A 12,124-nucleotide genomic window follows, 5' to 3' on the forward strand; every position below is an offset into this window, starting at 1 on the left:
AAACAGCAGAAGGGGAGCCTCTGAAGTTAGAAAAGCCGCCCTGAACCATACTTTCTAAAAGTTCAGGAGAACTTATTACACGTAAGAATGAACAACAGATGGTGGTGCTGGTTGCACAGCTCTGAATATACTAAAACCGCTGAACTGTACACTTTAAATGGGTGAATCTTATGGTTTGTGAAGTATGTCTCAATAATGCTGTGGAAAAATTGAACACAAAATTATCAAGGTCACATCCCACACAAAATCATTATGAAGGGGTGGGGGGGAAGGGGGAATCGAAAGCATTCCAGAAGGACACACTCAAAAAACAACAAATCTAAAATATATACTGTTTGTATTTTTTATTTTATTTTATTATGTTAGTCACCATACATTAGATACTCTTTTTAAAAATTGGATGAAGTTAATATGTTTACTGCTAAAAACAAATGCTGTTTAAAAATTAATTGGTAGGCATTAAGAAAACTGTGTAAGACAGGGACAAACAATATAAAGCGGGATTCATAAAACACAGAAATGTGGTGACAACTTGGGAGATAGAAGAATTATTTCGGAAGTGAAAGCTAAACCAGAAGAAAACAAGAATGGGTAAACATTACAGATAATGCCTGGCTAAGGGAAAAGGGAAAATGTTTTAAATAAAAAAGCAGTAAAGATAAACACAACTTGAGAAAAAGTGGCAAGTATTAAAGATAGCAAAGAAGATCTGACTTTTGGATAATAGGATTATCTACAGAAGAAAACCAAAGCAAGGAAAAAGAATAAATGCTAAAAACTAATGTTAAGGAAACTTTCCTGGAATTAAAAAAAAAAAAAGGTTTACTTTGATAAAGCATACCATGTACCTGAGACCAACCCACAAGACACACTGTCGTAAAATTACTAGACTTTAAAGAAGAAAAAAAAAAAATGTCTCAGACATTTCAGCAAAAACAGCAGATGATTTATAAAGGAAAGAAAACTAGATCACCCTCCAACTTTTGTGACACCAGTGCTTTATGCCAGAATAAAACGGAGTAACATATATTTAAGATACTCAAGGGGAGGAATGGGAGCGAAGGACATGATACCTGGTAAAACTGTTAAGTATAAAAAGTACAGACATTTATCAACATACAGGAGCTCAGGAAATGTTCTCATGATCCCTTCCTAAGAAATTTGCTAGAGAATGAGCTTCAGACAACCAAAATGATGAGAAAGGCATCAACTAAGGACTGGTGGCGAGCACTAGTCACTTGCAGAACTAAGACTAAATGGGGGGTTAAAAGGGGAGAGAGTAGAGTATGTAGTGTTTATCTGCTCAGTGCTCAGGTAATGTAGATACAGTACAACTATTTTTAAAAATGGAGAATTGGGGAAAGCATATGCAAAAAAAAGAACTGTTTTCAGTAATTATATTGGTGGAAATGTTAGTGTGTAATGTGAGATAATATAAGTGAGCAGTTAGGAGATACTCTAATTCTATCATCCTCTGTCCTTGAGAAGTAAGACTTTTAGTGTGGAAAAATACAGATGAAAAAAGTTTAAGTTAGAAATAAAACACCTGTAGTGCTGAATAGGAACTCATGAGAAATTGTATTGAAAAGTAAACACACACACACACACAGCTTGTGGTCTTGAAATACCATTCCCATTAGAAGAAACCAGGATGTCTTAGAGAAATAGCTAATTCCAAGTCCAGGGCAGGAAATAAGACAAGATGAGCTGGGAACATCTTGTTATAAAGACAGGGAAGAAATTTTCAAAGATAACTAGGGTCATAGCAGTAGGACTCGGAAGCCAATTTGAAAATGTTTCCACTGGCCAGAGACAGTTTGGCTTCAAAAAGGGTGATTGTCAGTAGCAACAAGCACTTCCAGAGCCCACATCTGGGTTTCTAATACCATTCTCTAACTTAAACAAAACAAAACGGGGTCCCTTAGGGAAATGGCTGCTTCTAGGCTGGGGCAGAGAATATACAAGATGAGCCTGAAGCATTTTTTAGTACTAGAAAACAAGCACTAAAAAAAAAAAAAAATCTGTTAATGGGGACACAGCCCAGCTGAAAGAACTCTTGCTGGCCCAAACTGGAAGAATTCTAGCAGGAAAATAACAGTATTGGATTACAATACAAAAAATCAAATAAATCTCCATGGGTCTATAGTGAAAGAAAGAAATGATCAAAGAAATAAATGGAGAAGAGACCAAGCTCCCCTACAGAAAAATTCTAAATAATTTGTGTATGTATTCCCGTCTCAAGGACGTGGAGCATAACTCCTCCTTAAGTGTGGGCTGTTTAGTGACTTGCTTCCAAAGATGACAGTTTGGAAGTGGGGGTGGGGGGAGTTCACAGTTGGGAATCTCACAAACACTGCCTTAGGTTAACCTCAGCAGTGAGAAGTGATGTTGACGGTGTGTAGCCTTAATTTGATGTGATAAGAAGGGCACTTCAACCTTTATGATACTCTTCCAAAACCCATAACCCCGGGTCTAATTATGAGAAAAACATCAGGCAGCCCTAAATCAAGGGACATTCTGCACAATACCTGCTGAGTACTCACCCAGACTGCCCAGGTCCTCAAAAACAAGGAATATCTGAGAAATTGTCACAGCCAAGAGGAGACTAAAGAGACAGAGGACCAGAATGTCCCATTCTGGAGGGGATCCTGGAACCAAAAAGGATATTAGGTAAAACCTCAGGGAAAAAGTAGTATAAGATGCTAATAATAGGGGAAACCGGGTACAGACAGAAAGGAACTCCATACTACTCAATTTTTCTATAAATTTAAAACTATTCTAAAATTTAAAAGCTTATTTTAAACATATTTTTTAGAAATCATTGCAGTTGGTTAAAACCCATCAAGTCCATGAGTCATAATTATATTTAAAAACAAAAATTGTTCAGTTTCAGAGGATAAGGAACCCATTGATTACCTTGACAAGTGGTAAAGTGAAAGAATCAAGTGTCGATATTGTCTTTTTTTTCCCCCTGGGTAACTACATAGTAGTAGATGAGGGGAAGCCTCTCTTTGGAAAAGCATTCTAGTTAATAAAAAAAGAAACGTTAAAATTAGGAGTATCAACTTTTTGAAACCCCCAGAAAATCAGTGAATCCAGGCATCAAGCATCATCAGCTGCTAACATCGCACCACGTGAGACACAGGTGTTACGCGCCACCTGATGAGGGAACACGGCCCCTGCTAGAGTCATGCCGAAGGGATCAACCCTGAGTCACATCAGGCCTCTGTATCTACTTGCCAGTTGGCAGAAATACAGAAGACCCTGTCCGACTGCAGCACGACTATGCGGTCAGCAAGATCCAGATTTGGGGAAACTCAACAGGTCAAATGCTCCAGTTTTCTTCGATAGATAACTTGTAAGGAAAGAAAGGGATGGGATTGGAGCCTGTAGATTAAGAAGATATCAAAATGGGATGCCTGGGTGGCTCAGTGGGTTAAGCGTCTGCCTTTGGCTCAGGCCATGATCCCGGGGTCCTGGGCTGGAGTCCTGTATCGGGCTCCCTGCTCAGCGGGGAATCTGCTTCTCCCTCTCCCACTCCCCCTGCTTATGTGCTCTCTCTCTCTCTGACAAATAAATAAATAAGATCTTTAAAGAAAAGATATCAAAATATTTGTAAATGAGCAAGACTAACCTTAAAAACGTTATGCTAAGTGAAAAAAGTCAGAGCCAAAGACCATATATTGTTTGATCCCATTAATAGGAAATTTCCAGAATAGGCACATCTGTAAGAGACAGAAGGTAGCTTGCTGGCAGCCAGGGGCTAGGGAGAGGGAAGAAATGGGAATCAACAGTACGTGGGCACAAGGGAGCTTTTGGGGGTAATGGAAATTGTTTTTCATTGGTGATGGTTTCACAACTCTGTAATAAAAAATCATTGAGTAAAAAAAGGTACAAACGGACATCTCTGGCGTCTAGGGATGCACTCTTGGGTCATAAAGCTATAATAAACTTCAGGAAGTTACTACTATAAAAGTTGGTATAGTGGTTACGTTTTGGGAGGAGAAGGGGAGCAGTTCTCATTTGGAAGATGCTCCTAGAGAAGCCTTTGGGATAGGTACAAAAGCTCTATTTCTTGGCCCAGATGGAGACTACAAATGTCTAGCTTCCTTATAAAAACTTAAAAATTATACATATATATTTGTGTGTGTGTGTGTGGTTTCCAGTATCCTTTGTTTTACAATAAAAATTGTTAAAAAAAAAAAAACACAAAGCTTTTAAGCTGTTGGAAGAGATCAGATCCCCATTTGTTTCATTTTTTATCATAGTAATAAGTCTCTTTCTCATGGGCAAACTCAGGGTAGCCAGGAAATGCTCCTTTACGTCACAAAAGGAAAACAAAATTAATGCAAAAGAGGGAGGTGACAAATGGTTGAATTTCTTTTGGGTGTACACCGCATAACAAGCACCATTTGGACTTCAGACCTGTTCCAAACAAGTGTCAAATAGCACAGATACTCTTTTCTAGTAGGTTCAACTGCCCGGTGATTTACAATTTCTTTCTCTCTCTCTCTCTCTCTCTCTCTCACACACACACACACACACACACGCACGCACAGAAATGTATAGCTGTAATAAAGGAGCTGGATGGAGGGGGAAAGTCAGCTGCAGTCCCTCCTTCCTGACATACCACAAATCATTAAATCATAAATATTTTTTGAGTCTTTTTGGCTTGCTGGGGTTCTGTTGGGCAGTTGGTGTTTTTGTTGTGTGTGGATGGCGGGGGCGGGGTGGGGGGGAAGGGGCGGTGTTTGGCCTTTTTAGCAAGACCTCTTTCCCAAAATGGAATTCATTCTGCGAATTCAGCTTGTTTGTTTTTGCTTTCTTGTGAAGATCACTCGGAGCATCGTTCCTTAACTATTATTTAACAGGTCCTGTATTAAGTAACAGCAGTATTCTCGGCAACTCTGCTGGCTCCGGGGCAGGCAGCTAGCTGCCTTGCTTGTTCTCATTGTATGCGGTTGTGTTCAGAGTGGAGCCAAGGCCTCTGACATTCCCTCAGTTTCTCACCCCTGCTTTCTCATTTTTCCACTGCAGCAGAGCTCAAAAGAAGTACTCAGCAACAGGAAGATCAGGAACAAAAGGAGGAGGATGAGGATGATGAACAAACACTGCGCAGAGCTCGGGAGTGGGATGACTGGAAGGACACCCATCCTAGGGGCTATGGCAACCGACAGAACATGGGTTAGTCTTCCCACAACAAGACGGGACTACAGGGGTCACATCTTCCCTGCTGAGGAAAGCGGTACCGTCTTCCCCTCCCTGAGCTGCTTCAGCTATGTGCAACGAAGGCAAAGATGCTCAATCTCGCTTTGCATTCAATAAAGTGTCAAACAGTTAAGCGTGTATTTGTACCCCAGGTAATCTTGTTTTGGCATTCTCCTCCTCCTCGTGGTGTATTCCAGTTTCTTAAGTGGAAAGAAAAAAGTACTGGGAAGTGGCTCTGTATAATCAGTGGCTGTATGAATTCTCTTAAAAAAAAATAGTAATAATAAAAGTCCGTTCTGTTACATGAGCCTGTGCAAGAATTTGGGTATCAGCTGCTTTTTTTTTGAGGGGGAGGGGGTCAGCTCTGGGCACCCGGGAGCTTATGGGGAGACCCTTTGGTGTGGGCAGTGCATTTTCTACCATCAGAGCTGCCCAGAGGAGCTGGAGCTTTGCTTTCTCCTTCACGCCCTCGGAACGAGCAGCTGTGCGATGGCCCAACACTCTGCCTTACAGGGGCGAGTGCGAAGGCCAGGACTTCTCCCTGCCGCACAGCACTGTTCTCAGCAACTGGAGCTGTAAACAGATGAACCAAAGCACTCCTCTCCCTAGTCTGCCTCGGCCAGGAGAAAAAGGAGAGAAACAGATAAGGTGCCGTGAGAGTCGCCCTTGTGTGTGCCGCTGGGGCTGGGACCTTGGCTCTCACAGAACTATTTGCCATAACCCTTAGGGGGAAGAGCAGCTCAGGCTGTAGCCCAGCTCCCACGTGGGCTATTGGAAGACCATCCTGGCCCAGCACGGTCTGCAGTGGGAGCTGGGCCACGGCAGTCATTTTGCCGCTTAGGAAGGTGCTCGCAGCCATGCCGATAGCTGGGTGTGGAGGGAGGAGGATAGCACGGATGGACGTGGAGGGAGGAGGATGGCGCGGATGACGTGGAGGGCTACCTACTTTCTGCTGTAGAAGTCCTCAGCTCTTGGGTTGATACCCTAAAAAAGCAGCCATGTGTTGAAACGTGATCTGTGTAGAAAACTCGCTTTTGTTCTATGTGGCTTAGGCATGCTTAGGTTTTTGGTTTTGTTGTAAGATTTTATTTGAGAGAGAGAGAGAACAAGCAGGGGGGAGGGGCAGCGGGAGAGGGACAAGCAGACTCCCCGTTGCGGGGCTCGATCCCAGGACCGCGAGATCATGACCTGAGCCGAAGGCAGACGCCCAGCCGGCTGAGCCACCCAGGCGTCCCTTAGGTTTTCCTTTAAGAGGAAGATGACTCAGCCTTCCCATTCTAGCCTCTGCAGTCTGGCTTAGGTTTGAACAGGAGACTCAAGTCCCCGTTGTTTACGGGGTGGTGAGTGGAGGGCTGTCAGGCGATGAGTAAGAGGTCGTGTTCAGTCAGAGAGGACAGAAGACCACCAGTACTCTGTTTGTATACCGTTTCATGAAGGACTCCCCTCACCCTCACAACATAAGCTCCTGAAACTGCTAGAGCACAGATTAAGTTTCCCCAAGGATTTGGGAAGCAAACATTCATTTTTAGCTCTCTTCCAATTACTGCCAGGTTTCCTGTAGTGATGACCTATTTCCTGCCCTCGAAACTCCACCCTGAGTTCCTTCTCAAAATGGGCCAGGTTGGGGTTACCCCCTTGGCCTGAGTCTATTTAAAGATGGGCCTTCCAGAAGACCCAGCTCCATGAAGCCTCCTCACACATTCTGATACCTAAGAGGTAACCTAGAGGAGGTGGGTTTCGATCCCGGCTTTTACAAATTGCAAGCGGTGTGATCTTGGGCGATACGATTTCTCGGGACTGCTCCTGTTGCCTCCCTGTCTAGGGATGGGCTGTAGCAGGGGGTTGTTCAATAGTGGCAGCCATGAGAAGAGCCTGGAGCAGCTGAAGGGCAAGTGCTTTCGCTCTAGGCTCAGTGATTACAGTCAGTCCTCGAGGAAGGGAAAGGAAACGAAAGGAAACGGACAGGGACAGGGCGCTGAACCCAGCACTTCCACACACCGTGAATGCAATGACCCTGCGAGGGAGGTAGCATCGTCCCCACCTTACAGAAGAGAAAACAGGCCCCGGGAAGCTGATTGCCTCAAGTTCATACTAGTCAGCTGGCCCTCTGTCATTTCCCCCATTTGCTTCCCAGTTGCGTGTGCTTGTGTGTGTCTTAAAGCTGCTTAAAAGGGAGGGAGTCGCTTTCAAAACTCCAAACCCAAACCACCACTTACACATCACTGGAGCTCTAGAAATGCCTTCTTGGTTGACTCACCAAAGAAAAAGGTTATGCCAGCTCCCCCGCCCCTTCCCCCTCAGCTGGGGCATAGGAAGACAGAGGGGGCGAGCAAGCCCTTCTTCCTCCATTTTCCTCCGAGGCACAGTCGTCCCGAAAAAAGAACCACCTTCTCGACTCCCACCGCGGCCGGCTCTCTCCGGGTCCTAAAGCGAGCTGGGTTTGGCGGACTCCCGGAGGTGAGTTCACCAGATAGTAGTAATACGGCTTCTTAGTTTACCGAGTGCTTTCCTTCACAAACGCTGCTTATTTCGTCCTAACAACCAGTCAGGCAGGAGACGATACCTTCATTTTACGAAGAAGGAAGCGGGCTCAGGAAGAAACGGCTCAGCCACGCAGCTACTAAGTCGATGGTGCAAACCTATCAGTGTCGCCAAAATCTTTGCCCTCAGTAGCTCTCCGGTGGAGGCCAAATGGATTTTTTAAAAGGTGAATGCTGAGCACTGCCTTTTCGTGCCGTTCTGCGGTGGTTTGTCCCTTCCACGCGGGTTCCTCCCAACGTCCCTGTGAGAAAGACAGGGCAGGGCACTGGATGAGCCCATCGCAAGCGCAAGAGGTTGGTGGCAAGAGTCCTGAGCTGGGCTCTCCGTCCGCCACTCCCGAGCAGAGTGTCCCCAGGCCACCCTGGTCACCCAGGTCACTCCTGTCATTCAAAACCACCTGCAAAGGGGGAACCTTTTGGAACTAAATCCACCTCTCTGTACCCCCTGAGCTCCACAGGTCTCCCCCATTTACTCTGCGCCTCCTGCTTTGCCCATTAGCACAAGACACCTGGCCAACCATCTCTGTTAGACACTCTAGGGCAGGACGGTATTGTTACCATTGTCTCCGTGCCCAAACAGCTCCCTGACAGCTGCAGAGGGTTTCCTCACTGTTTGTTTTTAACCCATTCAAGGAAGGTACAGCTTAACCTGGCACGGTTCACTCATATGTCATAACAAGCACATGTGGGTTCTAGTCCTAGCTCTGCTGTTTACCTTTGCCCCTTCCAGATGCACACAGCCTCTGCCCTCCTTACCTCACAGGCTCAAGGGAGGCGCAGGTGAAATCAAACACGTGAACACCCTTCGAACAGTTATAAAATGTGGCACAAGGGTGAGGAATAAGAGCCGTAGGCTGCTGGTAAGCGACGTGGGGTTTTTGTTGTTGTTGTTGTTGTTGTTGTTGTTGTTGTTGTTGTTGTTGTTGTTTTAATCCAGGGTTTCCCAACCGTTTTTGAACCCCTGCCTCTCTAACGCTTTCTCAATCTATTGTCCGTATATCACCACCGGCAAGAGGGGTTGTGAAATGCTTTTCTTTGTGTGCTGACATGACCCGCAAAGGGAGAGGAATGGTTATGCGCAGTGGAAACGGAGAACCAGTTTTTACGCATCTGCTCGCCAGGCCGCCTTTGCCAAATGTGTGTGAGAGGATGGTGAGCGAAGTCTTAGACTTCATGGGGGCATAGGAAGGTGGGCAGCAACAGCTCGGTGGCACGATGCTCAGGGAATAACCCCTCTCCTTTCTCTCCGTTGTTTTGTTTGTTTGTTTTCTAACAAAGCACTTCTTTTAAAAAATATTTTATTTATTTATTTGACACAGAGAGAGAGCCAAGTAGGCAGAGCGGCAGAGGGAGAGGGAGAAGCAGGCTCCCCGCTGAGCAGGGACCCGGGGCTCCATCCCAGGACCCTGGGATCACGACCTGAGCTGAAGGCAGACGCTTAACCCACTGAGCCACCCAGGTGCCCCCCACCCCGTTTCTCTAAGTTTTGAGCAACAATTCCATGCATTTTGCCCCACAGGACCTGGGGGAGGCACATCAGAGACCTGCTCGCTAGGGGGGAAACCCCTACTCAGAAACCTCCCCTTCCCGAGGCCCCCACATCCCTCAACCTGCACGGGAACACCCCTGCTTCTGATGCCAGGCCCACCTGCTCTCCCCTTCCAGTCCTAGCTGATCATTAATCTTTTTTGTTCCTTTTTTTTTAATTTAAAGATTTATTTATTTATTTGAGGGGGGGTGAGGGACAGAGAGAGAGGGAGAGAGAACCTCCAGCAGGCTCCACGCTCAGCACGGAGCCCGACACAGGGCTTGATCTCGAGACCCCAAGATCATGACCTGAGATGAAATCAAGCCACCCGGGTGCCCCTGATCTTTAATCTTTTAAACCCTCTACCCCAGCCTCTTACTTAAGGGCCCCTACATATTTTTAAGCCAGTCGAAGCCCCCCTTGGTCCAAGGCCTTCCTAGACAACTAAAACCAGACCCAGGCCATGAATGCATGAGGCTTGGAGGCCAAGTGCTGGGAGGAAGGGTTTCTGCCTGGACTCTGAGGCCATTGCACACTGAGGAGCAGATGCCACCTCCGCTCTCCTGCTGCCCTTGGCCCTGGCTCAGAGAGATGGAGAGATTTGCAGAATGACCTCTCACCAGCTTTATGTAACCTGTCTTCTCCCTACCTGTCCACCTCCTCCCTGGGTGAGCTCCACACACCTGTGGCTTCCCCAGTGGCTAGCGCTGGCCCCGACCTTTCTGCTCAGCTCCCAGACCTAGATCCTACCATCCACTACCCAGCTCCCCTTGAGGAACACACATAACTCAAATTCAACAGCCTTGAAATGAACTCATCGCACTCCCCACCCCTCTCGCTCCCTCAGAGCTGCTTAGGTCCCCAGAGCCTGCTTAGTGCTTATCCAGAGAAGCTCCGCATTGTTTCTAGCTCTTTCCTCCTGACAAAGCATGCATTCAGTGTCTGTGGAATGAATTACTGAGTGAATGAGTCCCATCATGAATCACACTTCTTCATCAGGCAGATTCACAACAATCCGGCCTCTCTCTTTTCATATTCAAACAACTTTACATAAAAGACAACCCAGAATCTCTTCACCTTAAAACAGCAATCATTTCTCTCTCAGACATCCTTTCATCCTATCACTGAAGATACCACATTTTTACAAAGTGCATTCAGTGGAGAGGTCTGCTTTTACAGCTTAGCATATCGTATACTACAGAGTCTGCCTTACAATAATTTTAATGACATTTTTAAAAAGATTTTATTTATTTATTTGAGAGAGAGCAAGCATGGGGCTGGGGGGTGGGGAATCAGAGGGAGAGAGAGAATTTCCGGCAGCTCTGCGCTGAGCACGGAGTCTGGGGGCTCAATCCCAGGATCCCTGAGACCACGACCCGAGCCAAAACCAAGAGTCGGATGCTTAACCGACTGCGCCACCCAAGCGCCCCTAATTTTAATGACTTTGAATGACGGCAAATTTGTCTAAAATATTGCTATATAAGAGCTTACTTACCCAGCTCCTGATTGTGAGCATTCGTATTGTTTCCAGGTTTTCCCTGTTTGTTCCTGTATTCATTTAACAAAGGAAATTACCTTATTTTCTGTGTGCACTTGAGAAAGATCCCTAGAGGGAGAAAAGTGTGGGGGTGCTTAGAGGCCAGGAGTGGGAAGGAGACTTTTCACTGAATTCCTTATAGTCCCTTTTGAATTTTGAATCACAGGAATATACTGACTATTCAAAATAAATATACCAAAAGCTTACCAAGCATTACAGTAGAAACTGGGTGTAGGGCGCCTGGGTGGCTCAGTCGTTAAGCGTCTGCCTTCGGCTCAGGTCATGATCCCAAGGTCCTGGGATCGAGTCCCACATCGGGCTCCCTGCTCCGCGGGAAGCCTGCTTCTCCTTCTCCTACTCCCCCTGCTTGTGTTTCTGCTCTCACTATGTCTCTCTCTGTCAAATAAGTAAAATAAAATCTTAAAAAAAAAAAAAAAGAAACTGGGTGTAGGGGCGCCTGGGTGGCTCAGTCGGTTAAGCGTCTGCCTTCAGCTCAGGTCATGATCTCAGGGTCCCGGAACCGAGCCCCGCGTTGGGCTCCCTGCTCGGTGGGGAGCCTGCTTCTCCCTCTCCCGCTGCCCCTCCCCCTCGGCTCAGGCTCTCTTGCTTTCTCTCTCTCTCTCAAATAAATAAATAAAATCTTTAAAAAAAAGAAAGAAAGAAACTCGGTGTAGAAGTGGGGTCTACGATCCCAAACTAACCCCTGATATGCGCTCTCCCAAAAGTAGCATAATGTACCTTGGGAACCGAGAGGGGAGAGCAGGGTAGAGAGAGCAAGGGTAGGAGTGAGTCAGGCTGCTCAGAGACAACCAGGGGCCAAGACCCAGAAGAGGAAGGGGCACTTCCTGTTTGGGGAAGGAGGCTTTATCTACCAGGGTGTGAAATCGATGGGAAACGAGACTCTCAAGGAAGGCAGAAACCAGTGTAGAAAGGGCTCTGGATGCCAGGCTCTGGGGTTTGAACTTGCTCGCAGAGACCTCGGGAGCGTTGGGAGGGTTTGAACCAGGGCGGATGCAAAGTGCTGTGTTCGACAGCAATCCTCTAGCTGTGGCGTGGAGACCAGAAAGGAGGGAGATCTGCGGGGAGCAGCCTGCTGAAGTCTAGGAGACAGTGACAGTCACCTGAACTAGGGGACAAACTGTCCCGGTTTTAGCATTGAACATTCCATGTCCTCAGTCTCTGGCAAACAGACATGGTTGGTCACCTTAGCCTGAACCAAGGCCCCAGATGCCACTGTCCCCCAGGACCTGCCTACCCTGAGAAGTGATCCAGTGACTCCCATGGGATTTTGAAATACCCGTGCCGTTCCAC

General features: G+C 46.5%; 1 protein-coding gene across 2 annotated transcripts in view; it reads left to right on the forward strand.

The window, feature by feature from the left end:
- Positions 1–5,510, forward strand: part of IGBP1 (immunoglobulin binding protein 1) — a 28,210-nt gene extending 22,700 nt beyond the window's left edge. Inside the window, exon 6 of one of the 2 annotated variants that reach the window (XM_064574203.1) lies at positions 5,041–5,510. In XM_064574203.1, the coding sequence (XP_064430273.1) occupies positions 5,041–5,189 (149 nt within the window). In that variant the 3' untranslated portion in view covers positions 5,190–5,510. Of the gene's footprint in view, positions 1–5,037 lie in introns of both variants that reach the window. The other variant, XM_064574202.1, reaches the window with a different exon arrangement.
- The last annotated feature ends 6,614 nt before the right edge of the window (positions 5,511–12,124 follow it).

Source organism: Mirounga angustirostris, unplaced genomic scaffold, assembly GCF_029215605.1.
Source record: "Mirounga angustirostris isolate CCGP_5_RB_7025 unplaced genomic scaffold, mMirAng1.0.hap1 SCAF_11, whole genome shotgun sequence".
NCBI lineage: Eukaryota > Metazoa > Chordata > Mammalia > Carnivora > Phocidae > Mirounga > Mirounga angustirostris.